Source organism: Ictalurus furcatus, chromosome 5 (assembly GCF_023375685.1).
Source record: "Ictalurus furcatus strain D&B chromosome 5, Billie_1.0, whole genome shotgun sequence".
In the NCBI taxonomy this organism is placed as follows: Eukaryota; Metazoa; Chordata; class Actinopteri; order Siluriformes; family Ictaluridae; genus Ictalurus; species Ictalurus furcatus.
Genome location: NC_071259.1, coordinates 9,541,756 through 9,566,775, shown reverse-complemented (window position 1 = coordinate 9,566,775; position 25,020 = coordinate 9,541,756). Strand labels below are relative to the sequence as shown.

At 39.2% G+C, this 25,020-nt stretch overlaps 1 protein-coding gene across 9 annotated transcripts in view; it reads right to left on the bottom strand.

Moving 5' to 3' along the window:
* The window catches only part of cacna1db (calcium channel, voltage-dependent, L type, alpha 1D subunit, b), a 151,477-nt gene that overhangs the window by 55,258 nt on the left and 71,199 nt on the right, over positions 1-25,020 (bottom strand). For all 9 annotated transcript variants that reach the window (XM_053624709.1, XM_053624711.1, XM_053624708.1 and 6 more), the window contains exons 4-10: positions 16,864-17,003; positions 11,893-12,032; positions 10,686-10,838; positions 10,213-10,409; positions 6,403-6,506; positions 5,449-5,618; positions 930-1,017 (exon numbers count right to left, since the gene is read on the bottom strand). In XM_053624709.1, coding sequence (XP_053480684.1) covers positions 930-1,017; positions 5,449-5,618; positions 6,403-6,506; positions 10,213-10,409; positions 10,686-10,838; positions 11,893-12,032; positions 16,864-17,003 — 992 coding nt within the window. The remainder of the gene's footprint in view (positions 1-929; positions 1,018-5,448; positions 5,619-6,402; positions 6,507-10,212; positions 10,410-10,685; positions 10,839-11,892; positions 12,033-16,863; positions 17,004-25,020) is intronic.

Sequence of the window (25,020 nt, the reverse complement as noted above, 5' to 3'; positions counted from 1 at the left end):
TTTACCTGGCGCATTCAGTGATGACTTTCTAAATGTTTATAATGAGTTTTTATTTTCTAATTATTAATAAAGATTACAGTTGCTTTATAATCATTATAAATTATATAGATTATGCAGTACACCACACGGCATTATAATTGTGTGTCACTTGTATTACAACATGGTTATAAGTTATCAAGGAATAGTATATAGCACAGTATTAGAACTTTATGAGGCACTTTATAAAAGTTTATAAAAAGTTTATAAAAGTGCTTACAAAGAATAATTTAGTTACAAGGAGTTATGATGATTCATGAATATCCATCCATCCATCCATCTTCCATACTTGTACTTAACCTACACAGGGTCACGGGGAGCCTGGTGCCTATCCCAGGGAGCTCAGGGCACAAGGTGGGGGACAATATCACACACACTCGCACACCCATTCACACACTACGGACAATTTGGAAATGATAATCAGCCTACAATGCATGTCTTTGGACTTTGGGAGGAAACCGGAGTACCCGGAGGAAACCCCTGAAGAATAGAGAGAGATCAGAGGTGGGATTCGAAGCCCCAACCCTGGAGGTGTGAGGCAAAAATGCTAACCACTAAGTCACCGTGCCCTCCGATTCATGAATATAGGCTTCATTAAAAAAAAGTGTTATCAAAACCCTCAATTAGATAACTGATATTATTAGTTCTACGTAATGTGTATGTATCATCTTTATGTCAAAACTGCCTTTTGGAGCAGTGAATTAATATCAATGTAATAATATCATATTATTAATATAGTTTGTATTATACTCCTTTTTCAATTTTGGTGTGAAAGAGGAAGGGTGCATGTACATTTCATATATGTGATTTTAAAAAAAAGACACAATGAAGTTGCCATTCTATAAGACATATTATTTAGATTAAACTGTGTCGAAAAGGTCGTTAATTCTCACCAGACTGGCCCACAACAGCAGATCTTGTCGTCTTCTCCATTTGGACTGTCTGTGTTAACAGACTCAGTCTCACTGGTTGGCATACTCGCTGTAGAAAAGAACACACACGCGCGCGCGCACACACACACATGCACACAACAATCACACTACAATTTGGGCCACCCTTCATATTTCAGCATTACAGAAAAGGAACACAAAGACAAGCATTTCCATCCAGAATAGTTCATAGTAATATATATTCACATAAGGTAAACAGTGATGACACCACTATAATGTGAGGCCTGTAATAAAGCTAAGATGAATAGCATAGATGCAATTTGCCAAAATTAAGAGGAAAAGGCGGTCAGTATTGGAATTAAGACCAAACAGCAATCTGCCAGACAGAAGCATATGGTCTAGATGGCTCAAACTATTTGTGCCGACCATGCTGAGTAATAACGCTAAGAAATCCCACTTATTTATTTATTTGTTTGTTTATTTTTTATTAAAAACCACCTCTGTTTCTCTGTGTCACATACACACACAAACAAACTCAGTTGGCAGGATTTACCCTGAGTCTCTGTGGACTGACTGAACCAGCCCGACTTCCCTGCCTTCTTCTCCTGGGTGAGATCAGCCATCGTTACCCCTTTTCAGTTTACACGCAGTTCATGCATGCAGGCAGTGGGGGGAGACACAGAGACAGAAGAGTGGAAAGAAATGCCGCTATCAGCATCTACTGGTTAAACACACCAAGCACTTTACAGCACTTTATAGCAGAAAGAGAAATGCAGAAAGGGGGAAGAAATTTCCAGAAAAAGATCTGAGAGATGAAACACTGTGGGGTGAGAGTAATGACAGAGAAAAAAGGAAAGTGATAGATCGAAGCGAACAGACCTCTGTTAATAGCAGCGACTACATTTCAATACTAGCATGCTCATGAGCCACATCATAACATTTACTACTGTAAAGCTTAAACTACAGAAAAGGGATACAGCAAAAGTAGTTCCTTATTATGCAATCACATGGCCAGAAGTTCAGAAGATGCAACTCTCAGAAGGTGCAAACATGCACACGTACATGCTTAATGTGTGGAGAGTATTTATTCCATTAATACATGTTTAACCCAAGTCTTGACAACACTGATACATTAGATGTCTTATGATGACCTGTAGTAGTGGGTGAAATGACAGTCGATCTGATTTACTGGTTGCAATATACCAACCACAATTTCAGAGACATTTCACTCGTCTCCTCTTTCCTCTGAAATAACAAATCTACATCTGATTTTATGAATATATTATTATAGAGACTGTGGTTAGAAAGTGTCAGAAGACCAGGAAGTGCTGTTTGCACGTCCTTTTCTGCAATTACATGGCACTGGAGGGCTCTCAAAATTAGATTTTTCAATATTTAGGTAAACCTTCTTAAAGAAAAAAAAGTGAAACACTGTCTCAGATAAGTAAAAATTGTTTTGGTCATTTAAAAAAGTTTACATATATTTGAGTATTTTGTTAAATAGTAAAATGTAACAGGCGATAATGGAACTGTGGTAATGTGCATTTGTGAATTGAAACAGGCCTACATAGCAAAAAAGACACAAGGCTTGTCTAATAGTATATTTAATTTTTTTCACATTCAAAGTAAGAAGACTGTTGTCATTTCAAACATTTTGGGATTGCACCTTAAGTTCTACATTTTATGTTTCAAGAGAAAGAATTACTTCATATACAGATACTTCACCCAAAACATGTTGGGATCAAATTTTTGTATGTTTTTTGAGTGAGTAAATCCACCACATACTTTTTACAACTGTAATTCGTTTCTAGAAGATAGAACTTTCACACGCTTTCATACTCTGCAACTCATAGTCTGGAAAATGCAGTAATTGCAATTGTAATCTCAGTTAAAGAGACGTCACATTATACCATGATATATACCAATACTGTGAACATTTTAAATTATAATGTGTTATAAGTTTTTATCCATATCGCCCACAACTAATTATTTTTAATCTATGTATGTGTTGATTCATGTAATGTATAATCACACAGAGGAATCCATAAATACTACAGTTTAACAGCTGTGGAAGTGGCCACAAAATGAACTCTACTTTGTTGTAAAAGTGTCAAATTATCTATGTTTTTTCTATAATATTTCAGCAACTTCAACCATACATTTATTGCGTCACGTGATCCACCTCTGACTGAATAAGTAGCACAAAATATACAGTTGAGTTCAGAAGTTTACACACACCTAGACTAAAGATACTCAAACGCTGCACATTTCATATTACTAGGGTTAGGGTTAGGGTTATCTACTTTATTTCCATAAGAGGTCATTTCCAAATAATAGCCAAGAGACAAGTTTATTTCAGCTTTAATTTACTATACTTGTCAGTACTTGGTGGCATTGCCTTTTAACTGCTTGAACTTTAATCAAACATTGGGGGTAGCCTTCCACAAGCTACTCACAATTCTTTGCTCAGTTTTTATTTTTTTTGCTCATTCCTCCTGACAAAACTGGTGTAACTCATTTTCTATGGAATTCAGGTCAGGGCTTTGTAATAGCCACTTAAATACTTTCACTTTGTTGTCTTTAATCCACTTTGGAAGTAATCTTAGGACCACTGTCCTGCTGGACCCAGTTTCAAGCCAGTTTTAACTTTCTGACTGATGTCATGAGGTGTTACTTCCATATTTCTAGATAATCCAACCTTCCCTATGATTCCAACTATTTTTCTGAAGTGCACCATTCCCTTTTCCAGCAAAAACACCCTCACAACATGATGCTGCCACCCCCATTCTTCACAGTTGTGATGGTGTTCTTCCGATTGTTTAGAGAACACTTCTCCAAAAAGGCGATCACCTGTAAAGTTTGGCTTTTTTAAAATTCCGGTGTCAGAATAGGAGCTTCTTCCTTGCACAACAGCCTTTCAGGCCATGGCAATGTAGGACTCTCTTAATGGTGGATGTATATATGTTGATATGTGATGCTCCAACTCCTTCACCAGTTTTCCCTTGTTGCTGTTTTGGGGTCCAGTCGAACCTTTCAGACCAAAAGTTCATTCATCTTTATGAATTAATGAGTTTTAGGAATGAATATATTCGTTTTATATTAATATATTTTTCAAAGGTCTTGGCTGAATTGCTTGGATATGCCCAAGGTCTCAAGAGACAGAAAAGTTGATGTATTTAAACGTCTGACCCACTGGAATTCTGATAACATGAATTAAAGCTGAAATAAATCGGTCTCTAATCGATTAGAGATGTTTGTTTCTAATCGAAACAAAGTGTGATGTGAACAAAGCAAATGCCCTAATAAACCTGATGTAAAATAAGACAACATGAAATATGTGGAGTTTTGAAGAAATTAAATTGAACTATATTTAGCCTAGGTGTATATATAGACTTTTAGCCTCAAGCATAGATATGTTTTGCAGAGAAATGCTGAAAGAGAGAGGAAGAAGGAGACAAAAACTGTTCCGTTGCACTTGTGGGTTTTTGCGCGTGATGTCACATTGTGCTTGCATAAAGAGGATTGGGATTATTCTCTCTCATCCGGTCACTCTGCTTCTTTCCTCTACAAGACATACTGCTTGGCTGGAATAAAATTTTGCTCCCTCTGCCCTGATAGCAGTCCATAATAAACCGAGCAGAAACAGATTAAATCGGAAAGAGATTTACCCAGAACTACAAGAGAATTCCCTTTAAGGTTTTGAGTGAAGAATGAGTGGCATAACTGGAAGGATGGACTGGAATGACTTGGTGAATGCAAGTGACAGGATAGATGGTAAGTCAGAGGAATGACAGGAAAGAAAGAGGATTAAGAATCTAATATATGACGGAAAGAGAGAGAGGGAGAGAGAGAGGGAGAGAGAGAGAGAGAGAGAGAGAGAGAGAGAGAGAGAGAGAGAGAGAGAGCCTGACACTGCTACTGGTAGATTATGTTTGGTGGTTGAAGGCTACCTTGTGCATTAAATACCAACGGACAACGTGTTTTCTTTCAGGAATGATTATCGGCACAATAAACTATATATATTATAAATAATAAATCCTTGCAATATTATATAATTTTTCTTTTTGTGCCAACACAAAGTCCAGGTTAATCACGGCATATTGGTAGTCTTCCAAAAAAAAAAGAAGTGTAGACTGACTCTCCGCTCTTCAGTTCCAATATGTACTGTTATTAATGCTAGGGCATTACCCATGCGAATCTTTATCTGGCAATAAAGGTAATTTGACAATGTGCTAAATGAGCTGCACAACTGTCTGGGCAAACACTTTTTTTTTTTTATCATTTCCATCACAGCAGACAAGATACTAAGCTGGATATGTCGGCCTGCTGCTTAAAGGCCTGTGAGAACACAATAACCAAAAGAACTCTGGAAAAGCCAAAATAATTTTTGAGTTATTCTTTAAATACTGAATAATTCTGGCAAATTGTGTGGAGGTTGTAAGTACGTCAGGTGTACCACAGATTATGTGTGTGTGTGTGTGTGTGTGTGTGTGTGTGTGTGTGTGTGTGTGTGTGTACTCACGGTTGCGTTTTCCCTCTTGGTCTCCATCCTCATCATTCTCCGGGTCGATATCCTCAGCCTGAGTGATCCAGTCCAGGTAGCCTTTCAGGTCCTCCTCCAACTGCTGCTTCTCTCGCAGCTTCTGGAAATCTCCACGTGCCTTAGCTTTCTCACGCTCCTTAGAGAACTCTCTACACACACACACACAAACACACACACGGAATATACATTTTTGGTTTCATTACTAGGCTTACACACATACACCACAACATCTTGTATATAAAAAATATACACTCACCGGGCAATTTATTAGGAAAACCTATATTGCAGAACATTAATGCAATTATCCAATCAGCCAATCATGCAAACAAGCAGCTTAATGCATAAAAACATGCAGATACATATCAAGAACTGCAGTTTTCATGCAAAGCATTGGATTTTCAGTCGATTTTAATGCACAACAGTCTCTACGGTTACACGGAATGGTGCGAAAAAAACAAAAAACATGCAGCAAGCAGCAGGTGGAAACTTCAGGTTGATGAAAGAGGTCAGAATAGAATAGCCAGACAGGTTCGAACTGACAGGAAGTCTACACAAACTCAAATAACCATTCTTTGCCATCGTGGTGAGTAGGCAAGCCTCTCAGAAAGCACAATATACCAAACCTTCAGGTGGATGGACTACAACAGCAAAGGACCACATCAGGTTCCACTCTTGTCAGCCAAGAGCAGGAATCTGAGGCTACATTGGACACCATCCCCTCCCAATATTCTACTGAAATACTTCAATCAGCTCATCTGGCGTGGTCAGTAAAATCAATTTTGAACATTACCTGAAGCTCTCGACCTGTAACTGCACGATGCACTGCGGCCACGTGATTAGTTGGCTGGATAATTGCATGAATGAGCTTATATACATATATTACACACATATACACACAGTATACAGGCTTCAAATTGCTGAATGGTCTCTCACCCACTAAGAACACCCAAAACGAGATTGAGGACGAAGAAGGAACCAAAGATGACCAGACTGACGAAGTAGACCCATGGCAACTCAAAACCCATGGCATCATTCATCTGTGACACAGAGAAATACACACACACACACACACACACACACACACACACAAATACACACACAAATTTCATTTAAACTGAATGTTACAATGAAACAGAAACAGAGATTCTCAGTCACAGAGGGGTTTTAAGGGTGAAAGATTGTTGAGTGCTGAAAACTCAAGAAGCTGCAGTTTATTATTGATAAAAACAAACAAGATGGTGGCGGACTTCATCTTCGTCTAATCTCCCCACATCAATGTCGGTATTGATGGCTTTGATGGTGACGTGGCAGACCTATAAATACAGCAGGGTGGATTTTGGACGACAGACATCCAAGATCCAGTACTGACGCCTTTTACATGAAGAGCTGTCTTTCAAAGATAAAAAGGTTTCATTTTTGGCATGCACGTTATATTATTGGCTTTTAACAAACATCTTAAAGCAGATCATTTGAGGAATGGAGTGCAACAGCACCATCAGTGGTATGAAGAAGTAAGGCTGGGGCTGATTTCAAGTCCAGACCGTAGATCCATGCAGCCTATCAGTGACGGATCAGGTAAAACTGCCCCTAGATTTGACTGCCTATTCGGAATGTTATTTTTCAGCTTACAGTGCTGACACATCTGTAACACCATCTGTCATTGGCACTGTTGCAGGTGTAACGATTGTTGTCAAGGTGGACCATTTACTCTACCCCCCAAATGAGCATATCTTATTCACTCAAAGTGCAAATTATACAAAAGAACAGACAACAGAACAGTAAATTTGGTGGGCTTTTTGGTTTGTTTAAATTAAAGGGTTAAAACTTTTCTCTTTAGCGTGTCTGGTATTCGGAAGAACGTTACAGACTTGAAATACTATTTTTTTTAAATTATAAATCATGAATACAGCTGCCTATCTGTCTTTAAATGAGTGAAATATTGCCATCAATGAGACCTCATAATATAATGCATTGCTCAACTCCAACAATTCAACTCACTGTCAAGCTATTGATTAGCTCTCCCATCTAATATCACAACCAGACATCACTGTGAAGGACCATGGCCACCTCTATTTCTTGTGCTGACTGAGGTTCTTCAACGTCTCTTCATTGGCTTCTCTTTGACCAGTTTGTGGCAGTTCGATGTTGCAGTGTGTTAGGGCAATAGCAAGTTCACTAAACTGATTTTAAAAAGGCTTCTTCAGTCTTAGGAAACTCCAATAAACAGAGCAGCATCTTAGGTAAAAAATTATAGACCTAATTGACTCTTTGGGTTTGTTCCTATAAGACAGGTTTTCTATAAGAAAAGGTTTTTGTAGAACATTTTAGGAAGCAAAGAATCCTCCGGAGTGGCCTTTTGGAATAGCACCACAGTGCATATCATTAGTGCTAGTTACAAACGTATTTATACAAACAACAATATTATAATAGTTTGACCTCTCTAATTAACCTGGACTGAACTCAAAGACCAAAAACTGTTTGGCTGTATGCTGTATTTATGCAGTTAGTTGGCTGATGTCAACATTAGAAAGTAAATTATACTAAAATCCTATAACAAGTTATTTTTACATTACTGATGTTTACTGAGGCCAAAAAAAGTGCTAGATGCTGCTTATGTATATAAGATACATCAAGTTTTGATGCACACTTTTCTGTATCTCTGTTCAATCTATAAGTTATATCTTGCAGTCTATGGAGAAAGAAAAAAAAAAGAAGCGGAGGAGAAATGTGAGTGAAAGAGACAGGGACAGTGAGCTCATTGCCAGTCTCAATTTTTCTCCTCCACTCCCACTCCACATGTTTCTTTGCCACCTTCCAGTGGCCATAGCTTTTTCTTCGGAAAGGCGATGTCAGAGTCGCACACACTTTCATGGTTAATTTGCATTTGCAGAATTTGCCATGGTAACAGATGAATAGATGGGAAGGAGGAGGAGAGAGGAAGAGAGAGAGGGAAAAAAAGAATGAGAGAAGAACATGCATAGTGGAAGTGACAGTTGCTGACCACATTAATACCGGCGCCTATTCTTGCAGGAAATATAAAAACCATACGAGGACGGTTATGGAAGTTGATTTAAAGCTCTTTCTTAGTACTTTTGTTCCATCTATAATTTACAAATCCCAATGCAATTAAGGAATATTTTACTGTTCAGGATGTGAGGGGAAAAAATAGCATGATAATGCCCCTGTTCTATTTAGTTTGAATTGTTGCCAAAGCAGGCCTTGACACTACAAGTGAGACAGTGTACTCACATGATTTTATACCATAATAAGAAAATCAATTATAAAGTGAATCTTGTGCTTTATCACTCGAGATAATGGCATGACTGTAACCATGTCATGCCTCATACAATCTTCTATCCTTTCCCAACTGGGGGTTTGTGGTAGCACTGCAGGGGGTTCATAAGACTGACAGAAATGTCAAAGTAACATTAAATTAACACATTTTGCCATTTATTACAAAAGTTTAGTCTATTTAAAGTCTCAAGGGTGCAGATAATTTAGGTTGAAAGAGTTGACACTGACATGATTACAGCATGTGTGTTTTGTAGTGCATCAGGTGGAGCAGTGTTGCTGGGTTTTTTGAAACAAAGTGGCCCTTATTCACCAAGTTGTATAGAAACAAGTGCACGGAATAACACGAGAACGAATCTGCGTTTGATTCATTAAACTGTTATATGACATCAAAACAAGCTGTGATGTGTGCCCTAATCATGAATCAGCTTCAGCTGTGTGGACGCAAGCTCCCACCACTAATCCCTTATTTACATGTCATATGCACATGCCCCAATTTACATAACACACACTAATTTATGTAGGTGTTAGGACAGTGAGCCAATAAAAGAACACATTCAGCAAGCTACAGTCCAATGGAAACAGTAAACAGGAAGGGGAAAAACAGAATAGCTGCTGACCTGATTGTAGTTATACATATTTTCAACTTGATCTGTCAGATTTGATGGAAGTTAGATGTATTTAAAGCCTTATTCATAAATATACAGTAGTGTTTAGAGTCACATAATACTGAGCCTTGTAAAAGGTTTTAGAATAATCTGGCAACCAAAAAGATATAGCCAGTGTGCAGTCATGTGGTCAGAAATTGAGACTAATACCAATTCTGCATGAAAAGGTATATAGTGTCTAACTGTACAGCTACAGGGTAGACTAAAAAGTTGGTATGATGAATAAAGTGCACATTAACAATTTACAATGTTTAGAAAATTGGCAATGACTTACTGGTACCACCTCACACACTACCATATCACCCTACAGTATGTTCACAACAGCAAGTGACAGGTGACCATTCATTTTCTATAATGACAATTAATAATGATAATAATGACAAATGGCATTTCAATTGAGATTTTGCTCAATTCTATGCAAATTAGGGATTCCACCCCCGAGGCAACCCAAACACGTGACTGGGCAGCACACTGGAGTGTGTACATGCCGGGTGGGCTAGCTAATGAATTTATGATTCACTACATTGATCTGTTTCTTGTGCTTGTTTTTTTAAGTTTTTAGTTTCATAGATTTAAGCTAAAATTTTAAGGAGATTATTGAGGCTTTTATTAAAGAATGTACAGATTTTCTATGTGTGTGTGTGTGTATGAGAGAGAGAGAGAATGAGAACATTCACATATGATTAACTTACCCCACTATGTCTACTTAGTCTACTGAGACCTTTTAATGTCATTCCCAGGTGTGACCTGTATGTTGGTTCTCGTGTGAACTACAGTTATTTACCCAATACAGCACTTCCGTCCAGCCCTCCATGGTGATGCACTGGAACACAGTCAGCATTGCGAACAGGAAGTTGTCAAAGTTGGTGATGCCATTGTTGGGCCCCTGCCAGCCGTCTCTACACATGCTACCGTTAACAGAACAGTGGCGTCCATGACCTGACAGAGTGCAGGGGGTAGGCTCTTCCTCTGCTAATGTACCTGCAGAAGAAGAAGAAGAAGAAGAGGAGAGAGAGAGAGAGAGAGAGAGAGAGAGAGAGAGATAGAGCTTTAGAGTGTTATTCCATAACACTAAAATCAAGGAGCATTACTCAATACTCATTTCTCCACAAATCAGCTCTTTTATGATGCATTAGCAGAAATTAGTATCAACATACATTCCAGCTAATGATCAACGAGAAAAAGAAAGACAACAGAAAAGAAGGAGAAATATTCTTTGTGGAGGATGCACACACACCCACCCACAGGGACACTCACGTGTACCATTCATGTAACAGGTGGCATGCATCTTCCCAATGAAGAGCTCCAGGCCAATGATGGCATAGATGATGATAACGAAGAGCACGAGCAGAGCAATGTGCAGCAGAGGAACCATGGCTTTAATAATGGAGTTCAGCACAACCTGTAAACCTGCAACCACACCGCAACGTATTAGTAATATACCAGCAACGTCTTCGGTGTGAGTGTAACACATAAAAAAGCCCGGTTTCATGACGTGATCATTTCAATAATTTACAAGGATGTGGAGCAATGCCTACTTCAAACCTACAGCATATTTCAGCAATTACTTCAGTTATATTCTTAATACATAGCTTCTTGTTGACATCCTGTACGGAAAAAGAAATATGTCAGACTGAACAGCATGAGTAGGCTGATGAGAAGGAAACGCTAATTAAGGCTATTTTTACCCAGCCAATTTTACATTTTAAATGATGCATTATTATAAGATGATTCACATTATTAAAAGCAGGAAAATCCCCAAATTATACAGTGCTATTATGCAGTGCTGAAAACTACCAGCACAACACTGGCATAGTGATCTTTAGGAGAGCACATTTCTAATCTAAAGACTCCTGCCTTACTGTATAACAAAAAAACAAAAAACCTCAAAGAATTATTTGCCACAATTATAAATAGTGCTTTTGTGTCGTTATTACAGGTTATTAACAGGTATTCTCTACAGTGAAACATGGTGATGTTAGCATAATGCTGAGAGTTACCCTTCGCCTTTTGTTCTCTGACCACTGTCATCCTAATGATGGATTTAATGGTGATGTGCAATGTTTTAATAACCCAACCCCTGATACATTTGCAGAACTTTGTCCTGGACTTGTTTTGATAGCTACTTGTTTTTTTTTGCTGTTTGTTTAGATATGTTCTCCAACAAACTCTGGGGTCTTCCAGAAACAGGTTTATGTTTATTAAGATTTATATTGTGACACTTTAACTGCACACAGGTCGACTCGATCCAACTAATTATATGATTTCTGATGGTACCGGGGTTGCACCAGAACTAATTTAGGGGTTTCACAGCAAGGGAGGATGGATGGATTTAAAAAAAAATAAATCCATTTCAGTTCCAGATTACAAAATGTGGAGAAAAAGTGTATATACTAATGTAATGATAAACTGATAAACCAGTACAATAATAGTGTCACCATTTTATATTTTCTGTTTGACTCACTGGGTACTCCTGAGACGAGCCGGAGTGGTCGGAGCACGCGGAACGCTCGCAGAGCTTTGACATCAAAGCCGCCCGGCTTCCCTCCGGACTGACCTGAATCTCCCTCTTTGGTCATCAGCTCCAGAACCACGCTGAACAGCCTGCACACACATAAAAATGGATTCTATTACTTTTAATTGTCAGTAACATAGCTCTTCTGTAGATATCATCAAGGAATGTACGCTGGTGTTACACGGATCATCAGTGATCGTCTTGTTCACATCTACTATTTCAAACTGTCTTCCCTGCAAGGATTCTATAGATATACACACCTGCCTCAAAATCGGGAACATCCTGAACATCCTGCCGCCCAACAGATGGATTTAAATGTGTGCTATATTTTTCTTTATTTAATTATTCAACCCCCATTGCAAATCAGGTTTGTTGTCAAAATTTGCAGACTTTCAGCTGTTTGCAATGAACACATCAAACAAAAGCAATTGAAATAGTTGAACACAACGAATGCTTCAAGTGGTTTCCCCAAATTCAACTGAAAATGCAAATTATAATGACTTCTCCAGTTTCAAAATTATTCAACCCCTTCATGGCAAGCATCTTTAGTACTTAGTAGAGCACCCTTTTGCTGTTATGACCTGCTGCAAACGACATGTATAGCCAGACACCAGCTTCTGGCAGCATTCCTGAGAAATCTTAGCCCATTCCTCATGAGCAATGGCCTCTAGTTCAGTAATATTCTTGTGTTTGTGCACTGCAATCACCTTCTTCAAATCCCATCAGAGATTCTTCTATGGTGTTCAAGTCAGGTGACTGTGATGGCCCTGTAGAATCTTCAGGACTTCTTCCGCAACCAAGCCTTGGTGGAATTTAAGGTATGCTTGGGATCATTGTCCTGTTATACAGTCCAATGACGCCCAAGCTTCAGCTTCCTCACAGATGGCATGATGTTTTCTCCTAGGATTTCCTGATACTTCAATGAATCCATCTTGCCTTCCACACGCTGCAGGTTTCCAGTGCCAGAGGATGCAAAGCAGCCCCAGAGCATCAATGAGCCGCCACCATGCTTGACTGTCGACAGAATGTTCTTTTTTCATTCTTCTTCCTCCACACATACCGCTGATCCATCGTGCCGAAAAGTTCCGGTTTTGTTTCATCGCTCCACAGAACAGAATCCCAAAACTTCTGTGGCTTATTTATATGGTTCTGAGCCGACTGTTCATGTGCTTTTGGGTCAGTAGTGGTGTACAGTGAGGGAAAAAAGTATTTGATCCCGTGCTGATTTTGTATGTTTGCCCACTGACAAAGAAATTATCATTCTATAATTTTAATGGTAGATTTATTTGAACAGTGAGAGACAGAATAACAACAAAAAAAATCCAGAAAAACGCATGTCAAAAATGTTATAAATTGATTTGCATTTTAATGAGGGAAATAAGTATTTGACCCCTCTGCAAAACATGACTTAGTACTTGGTGGCAAAACCCTTGTTGGCAATCACAGAGGTCAGACGTTTCTTGTAGTTGGCCACCAGGTTTGCACACATCTCAGGAGGGATTTTGTCCCACTCCTCTTTGCAGATCTTCTCCAAGTCATTAAGGTTTCGAGGCTGACGTTTGGCAACTCGAACCGTCAGCTCCCTCCACAGATTTTCTATGGGATTAATGTCTGGAGACTGGCTAGGCCACTCCAGGACCTTAATGTGCTTCTTCTTGAGCCACTCCTTTGTTACCTTGGCCGTGTGTTTTGGGTGATTGTCATGCTGGAATACCCATCCACGACCCATTTTCAATGCCCTGGCTGAGGGAAGGAGGTTCTCACCCAAGATTTGATGGTACATGGCCCTGTCCATCGTCCCTTTGATGCGGTGAAGTTGTCCTGTCCCCTTAGCAGAAAAACACCCCCAAAGCATAATGTTTCCACCTCCATGTTTGACGGTGGGGATGGTGTTCTTGGGGTCATAGGCAGCATTCCTCCTCCTCCAAACACGGCGAGTTGAGTTGATGCCAAAGAGCTCCATTTTGGTCTCATCTGACCACAACACTTTCACCCAGTTGTCCTCTGAATCATTCAGATGTTCATTGGCAAACTTCAGACGGGCACGTATATGTGCTTTCTTGAGCAGGGGGACCTTGCGGGCGCTGCAGGATATCATTCCTTCACGGTGTAGTGTGTTATCAATTGTTTTCTTGGTAACTATGGTCCCAGCTGCCTTGAGATCATTGACAAGATCCTCCCGTGTAGTTCTGGGCTGATTCCTCACTGTTCTCATGATCATTGCAACTCCACGAGGTGAGATCTTGCATGGAGCCCCAGGCCGAGGGAGATTGACAGTTCTTTTGTGTTTCTTCCATTTGCGAATAATCGCACCAACTGTTGTCACCTTCTCACCAAGCTGCTTGGCAATGGTCTTGTAGCCCATTCCAGACTTGTGTAGGTCTACAATCTTGTCCCTGACATCCTTGGAGAGCTCTTTGGTCTTGGCCATGGTGGAGAGTTTGGAATCTGATTGATTGATTGCTTGCTTCTGTGGACAGGTGTCTTTTATACAGGTAACAAACTGAGATTAGGAGCACTCCCTTTAAGAGTGTGCTCCTAATCTCAGCTTGTTACCTGTACAAAAGACACCTGGGAGCCAGAAATCTTTCTGATTGAGAGGGGGTCAAATACATATTTCCCTCATTAAAATGCAAATCAATTTATAACATTTTGACATGCGTTTTTCTGGATTTTCTTGTTGTTATTCTGTCTCTCACTGTTCAAATAAATCTACCATTAAAATTATAGACTGATAATTTCTTTGTCAGTGGGCAAACGTACAAATCAGCAGGGGATCAAATACTTTTTTCCCTCACTGTACGTCTTGGAGTTCTGGCATGGAAACCTGCGTTTAGTACGCGCCTTACTGTGCTCACTGAAAGTCTTGCTGCAGGTCTTTTGCAGTCACTTGAGGGTTTTTCACAACCTGCCTTGAAAAAGAAATCTGGGTGCAGCCGTTCATAGCTTCCTTTTTCTGTCCCGTTCAGGTATTTCATATATTTTCTTCCCCTTGCCAGTTCAGGTATTTCACGTGTTCCAGCTCAAGCACACCTGGTGCAACTAATGAAGCCCTTGATTAGTTGCATCAGGTGTGCTTGAGACAACACCTGTTTTGCATATTTGTGCTGTTGTGAGAGATTCTATTTAAGGGGTTGAATAATTTTGAAACTGTAGAAATCATTATAAGTTTTCAGTGGAATTTGGGGAAACCTCTTGAAGCATTGGTTGTGTTGAACTATTTCAATTGCTTTTGTTTTATGTGTTCATTGCAAACAGCTGAAAGTCTGTAAATTTTGACAATAAACCTGATCTGCAATGGGGGTTGAATAATTTTGATTTCAGTTGCACCAAAATGAGAATTCCTGGACATTTTGAGGCATAAAAATATTTACTTAATTTTCTGTGTTATACTTTTTAAAAAAAACAAACAAACAAACAAACAAAAAAACCTTATTTGAATTGCAGGATTACAGGTGACAGGAAAATTGTAATAAGAATCAGTTATAACTATTTTCCTAGCAATTACATACAGTATACACATTATATGTTGTTGCCCTTAATATGAAGGGGAAAAAACAGTCAAAATCTTTAGTGTAAAGTCCACAGTTATATATATATAGACTTTTAAAATGTATTTATTTATTTATTTTTTTATTTTTTTTACATCAGAAAAAAGTTTACTTTTTTAAACAGTTTTAATTGCATCAGTGGAAGTCTTGAGCTTCAGGTGAAGCTCATGAACACGACACTGGATAAGATATCCTTAGCTTGCATAGGGGCATTAGGGGCAGTGGGTTACTGATCGGAAGGTCGGGGGTCCGAGCTGCAACACTGCCAAGCTGCCACTGTAGGGCCCTTAAGCAAGGCCTTTGGCCCTCTCTGCTCCAGGGGTGCCGTATCATGGCTGACCCTGCGCTCTGACCCCAGCTTCCTCACAGGCTGGGGTATGCGAAGAAAACAATTTCACTGTGCTCGACTATATATGTGACCAATAAAGACTCATTATCATTATCATGAGAGAGAAAACAGACTTAAATCATTGCGTGGGAGTCATCACTATGACAACCTGATGTTAGTGGCTTCAACAGAGAGGGTAGCAGCATTATGCAGGTTTAATTATGTTCTGCATTTAGAAACTAAATCTCCCCAGTATGAAGAACATCCAGCAAAAATTCATGGATTTTTGCAAAAATTCAGAAAATCTACAAGCAAATGTCATCTTTTACCAATGAAAAACGAATGACATTTTTATGTGTAGTTACCCACTGTACACATTTTTCATTTGGTGGGTAGGTTTGAACGTAATGTGCACACACACACGTAATGTGTGATGCACCTTGATGCTGTAAATATAAAACATGCTTCGGTATCCCACCCCCTGCTGCGTTGCACACATCGGCCGAGGTACGATCTGGCCAATTGTTTTTACTCATCTGATTAATTAGCGTGCACAGACACCAGATGATTTTCAGATGATTTTCAGATTGAGAGGCATCTGAATGTTATATGTGGAATGGAGTATGTGGAAATATTGACGGAACTGGGCAAGATAAAGTGTAGCGCAAAGCTGCCGTATAACTCTCCTATTTACATGTCGAGAGAAAATACAGATGCTAACCAGCCTCAATTAATATTTTTACACATGATGTGAGGGGAGAACACCACATCTCAGCCAATAAATCACTAACAGCTTGGAGAGTTTTTCTTGTGGTGGCAAACATGTGCTACATTAGATAAACCATACATTATCACTTAATTTTTTTGCCTAGACAAAATGGTTGCCAGGCAACCAAAACACTGGGCAAATTATTTTCATAGATAATGAATTTAAGATATTTCCACGTCTGATCACTATATAGTAGATTTTTTTCAATAAACATCAAGGAAATTAAGGCTTTTTCTAAAAGAATGATCAGGTTTCACATATGATTGACTTACCCCACTATGACTATAATGAAATCCAGCATGTTCCAGCCGTTTCTAACGTAAGAGTTCTGGTGCATTACCAGTCCGTAGGCTATGATCTTCAGAAAGGTCTCAATAGTAAAAATGATCAGGAAGGCATATTCTACTGTCTCCTGTGAATAGGGAAACACAAAAGAAAACATCTGCGTTACACCCACAACATAGTAACATACACAAGTTTATTATGGATTAGAATTGCTTTTGTATGTTATAAAATAGATTTTATATATATATATATATATATATATATATATATATATATATATATATATATATATATATATATATATATATATATATAAGGAAGGAATACAATACAATGAGACACTTTTTTAGGAAAATAATCCACATGGGAGTGGAGCGATAAGGCCCGGCACAAAGCAGTTACTACTAGTCCTAGATTATTTTCCTACTGTATATTAGCACACCCCCAAGTGTTTTAATCTTCTTATATTACCACAGCAATCTGCCAATGATTATAATTTTTCATTTATTAAAAAGACAGTTAGTTCCTGTTATTACTAAAGTTATACATGCATGTTATCACAGTTATAACAGCCGTTTCCTCACCATTTTCTCTCTCTCTTGACATTAATAACACAATATTTTAGAAATGCAGCTTGTCATGTTACCAGCTGAAAAAACAATCCTCTGTCCTGAAAATGCTCCAGTGGCGCAAATCCTACTGTTATAAAGCGCTGACACTGGAGACTCCTTTCATAAATTCTACATAAACATCTCCTTAATGAAAGCTTCACCACATCAACAAATAGACACCCTTCTTTAATAATCAGTTTATTACTAGCCTTAGCTTATGTAGAACATCTGCCATACAAATCCCTCTGAATGAGCTGTTCCTACAGAAATGATAACGAATTCGAACAAGCACATTAAAATAAACCTATCAAATAGGATCAACCTATCCTTAAATTACAGCTGGAATTACTGTCAGAGCTTCTGTTACACAAAATGAATTAACACCCTCTGATGACTCAACAATGCCGTGGTATAAAGATATATAATATATCAGGTTATATATATATTAGTATAATCATTATCAGCTTTGACCCTGGTTTACAAACAATACAGTTGGGATGTCCCTGGTTGAAAGCTGGTATCGAAAACAATATCGAGACAAGAAACACCGCAAGGAAGACAGGATGGGCAAAGCAGAGAAAGATACAAGGAAGTCTCTAATGAAATCCTCTCAGAAACAGAAAAACAGCTTTGACACAGGGACAGGAGGTCATTAATGCACTGAGCGCAGGAAGTAATGTAGACTGCAACTGAATGTATGGTTGTGAATGGAGCTCTGTGGCTTAGGAGTAAAAATAGCCACAATGTGGTGAGTAGATTAATCCCATCACAACAATGAAAATCCAGCCATCATAACCCATGTGCCATTGTCATTACTCCTGTACTTTTGCAAAAGTTTGTTTTTGTTTGTTTTTTTAACTATGAATTATACATTTTGGGTATAAATAATGGATCATTTAGCATTCCTAAATATCCTGCGGCAATGAATTTTGGAATTGATTCAGTAGTGAGATTTAAACAGGGTTTTTATGGACTACTTTGTTTTTCTCTCTCTCTTACTTACTCTGATCAGCAAATAAAGATTTTGCAGGATGGCCCTCAGAACACTTTCCCACTTTGATCTTGCATAGTATTTTGAAATTCTGAGCTATGCCAAGAAGCATATGTACTATGGATGTAACTAAATATGAAAACATTATTTGGATTTAACTGATATTATCTGACCTAAACGAACACAAATATCAATACGAACAACAGAAGAGTATTCTCTTGCTCTCTCTCTCACTCTCTTTTTTTTGGAAAAAGCTTGCCAGAAAGCTTCAAGTTATGCATGTGTGAGCTTTCTACTTTAATGTAGAGGTTTAAAGAACAGCTTGTGGAAGCTGACTTTCCACAAGTGTAGGTTTCCAGTGCCAGAGGATGCAAAGCAGTCCCAGAGCATCACCAAGCCACCACCATGCTTGCCTATGGACAGAGTGTTCTTTCTTCATTCTTCTTTCTCCAGACATACCGCTGATCCTTCGTAACGAAAAGTTCCAGTTTTGTTTCATCGCTCCACAGAACAGAATCCCAAAACTTCTGTGGCTTATTTATATGACTTTAAGCCGAATGTTCTTGTACGTCTTGGAGTTCTGGAATGGAAACCTTCTGCGTTTAGTATGCGCGTTACTGTGCTCACTGAAACCTCAGTGCCTGTTGCCACCAAGTCTTGCTGCAGGTCTTTTGCAGTCACTCGAGGGTTTTTCATAACTTGCCTTCTCAGAAATCTGGTTGCAGCCATTGATAGCTTCCTTTTTCTGCCCCGTCCAGGTGTTTCATTTATTTTCTGCCCCTAGCCAGTTCAGGTATTTCATGCGTTCCAGCTCAAGCACACCCGGTGCAACTAATGAAACCCTTGATTAGTTGCATTAGGTGTGCTTGAGACAACACCTGTTTTGCATACTTGTGCTATTGTGAGGGATTCTATTCAGGGGGTTGAATAATTTTGAAACTGGAGAAATCATTATAAGTTGCATTTTCAGTTGAATTTGGGGAAACCACTTGAAGCATTTGTTGTGTTTCAATTGCTTTTGTTTGTTTTGTTCACTGCAAACAGCTGAAAGTCTGTATATTTTGACAATAAACCTAATTTGCAATGGGGGTTGAATAATTTTGATTGCAACTGTATCTCATACTAAATTGTTTCAGAAAATAAAACAAAGTCTAAGATAAAACAAAGGCAACGTGAGTAAACACAAAATACAGTTTTTAAATGATAATGTTATTTATTGAAGCAAAAACATTATTCAATACCAACTGGACCCGTGTGAAAATGTATTTGCCCCCGTAGTTACTAATCCCCAAATCTATCAAGCTGCATTCATAATGGGGTTCAGTTGGACTAGACGCAACCAGGCCTGATTACTGCAAACCCTGTTCAATCAAATCAACACTTAAATAGAACTTTTTCAACAGCATGAAGTTGGTTAAAAAGTCTTACGCAATAACACACTATGCCAAAATTGAAAGAAATTTCAGAAATGATGAGGAAGAAAGTGATTGAAATACATCAGTCTCGGAAGGGTTACAAAGATATTTCAAAGTCTCTGGGACTCCAAAGAACAACAGTAAGAGCCATTATCTCCAAAGGGAAAAACTTGGTACAGTGATGAACCTTCCCAGAAGTGGCCGACCTTCCAAAATTCCTCCAAGAGCACAGCAACGACTCATCCAGCAAGTCACAAAAGAGCCAAGGACAACATCAAAGGACCTATAGGCGTCCTTTGCATCAATAAAGGTCACTGTTCATGACTCCACTATCCGAAAGACACTGGACAAAAATGGCATGCATGGAAGAGTGGCGAAAGTGGTAGGTGAAAATCACTGCTAACCCAGAAGAACATTAAGGCTCGTCTGAATTTTGCCAAAACACACCTTGATGATCCTCAAACCTTTTGGGAGAATGTTCTGTGGACTGATGAGTCGACAGTTGAACTGTTTGGAAGACAGGGGTCATGTTACATCTGGCGTAAACCAAACACAGAATTCCATAAAAAGAACATCATACCTATAGTCAAGCATGGTGGTGGAAGTGTAATGATGTGGGGATGCTTTGCTGCTTCAGGGCCTGGGCAACTTGCAATAATTCAAGGAAACATGAATTCTCCTCTCTAACAGAAAATCCTAAAGGAGAATGTCCGGTCTTCAGTCCGTAAGTTGAAACTCAGGCGCAACTGGGTTATGCTGCAAGACAATGATCCAAAGCATAGGAGTAAATCCTAGACCTAGAAGTAAGTGAAAGTCTGATCTCCAGTTAGCAGAAGCGTTTGGTTGCAGTTATTGCTGCTAAAGATGGCACAACCAGATTTTAAGTTTAAGGGGGCAATTAGTTTTTCACATGGGTGATAGGTGTTGGATAACTTTTTTTGCTTCAGTGAAAATAAATAAAAATTGTATAGTGTAATTACTCAGGTTGCCTTTGTTTTATGTTGTATTTCGTTTGAAGATCTGAAACTATTTACTATGAGATATACACAAAAACAGAAGAAATCAGGATGGGGCAAATACTTTTTCACAACACTGTACTATATCTGCAATATGTGGACATTATATGTTGAACCTTGATCATGGAATAATATATAAAGTTCATTAGCATGATACTAATGGGAGATACGCCGTTCGGTTTTAACCTGATCTAAACACTGCCTTAGGCTGATAGGAGTGAAACCCAATGTGATCTTCTGCTTTTGTAGCCCATCCACTTCAATGTTCGATGTTTTGTGCATGCTGAGAAGCTTTTCTGTTCACCACGGTTGTAAAAAGTGATTATTTGACTTACAATCTTTCCTTCCTGGCAGCTGGAACCCTTCTTGCCATTTTCCTCGGCCCTCTCTTACCAACAAGGTGTTTCCGCCCACAGAACTGTTGCTCACTCTGTGTTTTTTGTTTTTTGCACCATTCCGTGCAAACTCTAAAGACTGTGTCTGAAATCCTCAGGAGATCAGCAGTTTCTGAAATACTCAAATCAGTCCATCTGGTACCAACCACGCCACAATCAAAGTCACAAGGGATCACACTTTTTCTTCATTCTGATGTTTGATTTGAGCATTAACTGAAGCTCTTGTCCTGTATCTGCATGATATTATGCATTGCAGTGCTGCTACATGATTGGCTGGTTAGATAACTGCATGAATGAATGTGCACAAGTCTTCCTAATAAAGTCGATGGTGAGTGTACTTTTAAATATGAAATATGAAAACAAAGTGTGCATCGAGCTGCAGCACTTTCTATAGAACTATATGAAAGAATTCTCTCTCATCTATATCGTCTCTTCTTGCATTTAATACGATGTGTATCATTGTTTATTATTACTGCACTTCGTAACAAAGTGTTCATCAGGACATAACTCTAGGAAAAGGGCGGAAGTTTCTAGTATATGGGCTCGAACGATTTTATATCGTTCTAAGCGCAACATTATATTATGACGCACAATCTGAGATGACATTGCTGTTGTAAAACATTTCACTTAAGTCATACATAATCTTAAAAACTGGCTCGACTGCACAGTTTTAGAAGTCAGGTACATTTATCTGTACACTGTAACCTTACACCAGAACCTCAGTTTGTGTTTTATATATTAACCTTTTTCATTTTGAGATGTGACTCATCAGACAGCAAGCAAAAAAAAAAAAAACAAGAGCAGAAAATTTCTCACAGCCCTGTTATAATGATCAAGAAGAGCTCACGGCTCCAGCCCCATCCCTTTGAGCCTCATTATGTTCTACGGTACAGAAGAAGACCCTGAACACCAAACTAAAGCCCTGTCTGACTCGGAACTACACAATGAGAGCAGGAGAAAAAAAAATCCTCCGTTGTGTAATTCCCATGGTTGCCCGGGCAACCTGCTGTGTTCTGGCCATGGTTATAATGAACAAGAAGAAGATTGCGTGTTTATTTATCTGAGCTGGACCCTAATTCATCTTGAGGAAATTTCAGAAGTATTGGGTTATTCAGAGACAGCTGTGAATGTAACCTTCTTTAGCAAGTAGACAACTGGTTTCTGCAGGTGCTGATCTGGGTTATTATTCAATGTTAGGTTACTTCTGGTGCATTAGCGTTAAGTAATGTGTTAAATAATGTCAGTTAAATGAACCTTATTGTAAAAAAAAAAAAGTGTTCTTTGTTTTCTCATAAAAATGTGCTCGCATGACTTGCTACAGTAAAACACACAGCCTTATTCCTGACCAATCGAGGAACATCCACGCATGCAAACAATGTGCTCTTGAAAAGCCTTGCAATGGGGCACAAATAAAACCAAATTAAAAACAAATACAATATGACCAGAAATCAAACTCTTCAGCAAACAAACTAGCTGTGAAAAGCTCTTCTTACATAACAAGTGGTCGATAATCAGGCAGGCATCAGCTCTCTCAGACACTGACCACACACACACACACACACACACACCTTTTTGCATTACTGGGTACAGCTCTATAGAGGGTATGCACGTGATGTCACGGGAGCCGTAACTTGCTGTGGTCATGCCCACTGAGTGGCAAAAAGACCGAGCGGCATCGTTAGTGTACAGCGTGAATTCCACGAAAACACAGACAAAACACATTAAAATGGGGAAAAGCTGTTGTGGGATTGACTGTGCCAACAGATTCAACAACAATTCGGAGCTATCTTTTTACAGAGTGCCAAAAAACCATTCAGTCCTTTTTGACCAAGTCGAGCAGTGTAGGGTTAGGGTTAGTGTAATTTCTTTTGGCGTGTAGTATTCATGTTGTACAATGATGAATAATTTGCTATATATTTATTTTTAAACACTGCCTATTTCCACTGATGAATAACGGAGGCTCATTCATTCTCTGGCTGTGCTTTACCTTCACAAATATATAACGTTAGGAAGTGGAAGTAGGACTAGCTTACGGTTTACCAGATAAAATTATATAATAAAATACATAGACCTGCCCACATACAACCAGAATGTTTATTGGTGTTCTTGTCACTTTCATTTCTACAACAAATCCTGCCATGAAGTAGCACCAAGCGTCAAGGCTTTTGTATGCATTCAGGCTTCAGGTACATTGCATCCGGAAAGTATTCACAGCGCTTCACTTTTTCCACATTTTTTATGTTACGGCCTTATTCCAAAATGGATTAAATTCATTATTTTCCTCAAAATTCTACAAACAATACCCCATAATGACACCGTGAAAGAAGTTTGTTTGAAATCTTTGCAAATTTATTAAAAATAAAAAACCAAAAAAGCACATGTACATAAGTATTTACAGCCTTTACTCAATACTTTGTTGAAGCGCCTTTGGCACCAATTACAGCCCCAAGTCTTTTTGAGTATGATGCTACAAGCTTGGCAGAGCTATTTTTGGGCAGTTTCTCCCAATCTTCTTTGCAGGACCTCTCAAGCTCCATCAGGTTGGATGGGGAGCGTCAGTGCACAGCCATTTTCAGATCTCTCCAGAGATGTTCAATCGGGCTCAAGTCTGGGCTCTGGCTGGGCCACTCAAGGACATTCACAGAGTTCTCCTGTAGCCACTCCTTTGTTATCTAGGCTGTGTGCTTAGGGTGGTTGTCCTGTTGGAAGATGAACCTTTGCCCCACTCTGAGGTCCAGAGCACTCTGGAGCAGATTTTCATCAAGGATATCTCTGTACATTGCTGCATTCATCTTTCCCTCGATCCTGACTAGTCTCCCAGTTCCTGCCACTGAAAAACATCCCCACAGCATGATGCTGCCACCAACATGCTTCACTGTAGAGATGGTATTGGCCAGGTGATGAGTGGTGCCTGGTTTCCTCCAGACATGATGCTTGCCATTCAGGCCAAAGAGTTCAATCTTTGTTCAATCTTTGGTCTGAGAGTCCTTCAGGTGCCTTTTGGCAAACTCCAGGCAGGCTGTCATGTGCCTTTTACTGAGGAGTGGCTTCTGTCTGGCCACTCTACCATACAGGCCTGATTGTTGGAGTGCTGCAGAGATGGTTGTTCTTCTGGAAGGTTCTCCTCTCTCCACGGAGACATGTTGGAGCTCTGTCGGAGTGACCATCGGGTTTTTGGTCACCTCCCTGACCAAGGCCCTTCTCCACGGATCGCTCAGTTTGGCCGGGCGGCCAGCTCTAGGAAGAGTCCTGCTGGTTCCAGACTTCTTCCATTTATGGATGATGGAGGCCACTGTGCTCATTGGGACCTTCAATGCTGCAGAAATGTTTCTGTACCCTTCCCCAGATCTGTGCCTCGATACAATCCTGTCTCGGAGATCTACAGACAATTCCTTGGACTTCATGGCTTGGTTTGTGCTCTGACATGCATTAACTGTGGGACCTTATATAACAGGTGTGTGCCCTTCCAAATCATGTCCAATCAACTGAATTTACCACAGGTGGACTCCAGTCAAGTTGTAGAAACATCTCAAGGATGATCAGTGGAAACAGGATGCACCTGAGCTCAATTTTGAGTGTCATGGCAAAGGCTGTGAATACTTATGTACATGTGCTTTTTTTGTTTTTTATTTTTAATAAATTTGCAAAGATTTCAAACAAACTTCTTTCATGTTGTCATTATGGGGTATTATATGTAGAATTTTGAGGAAAATAAT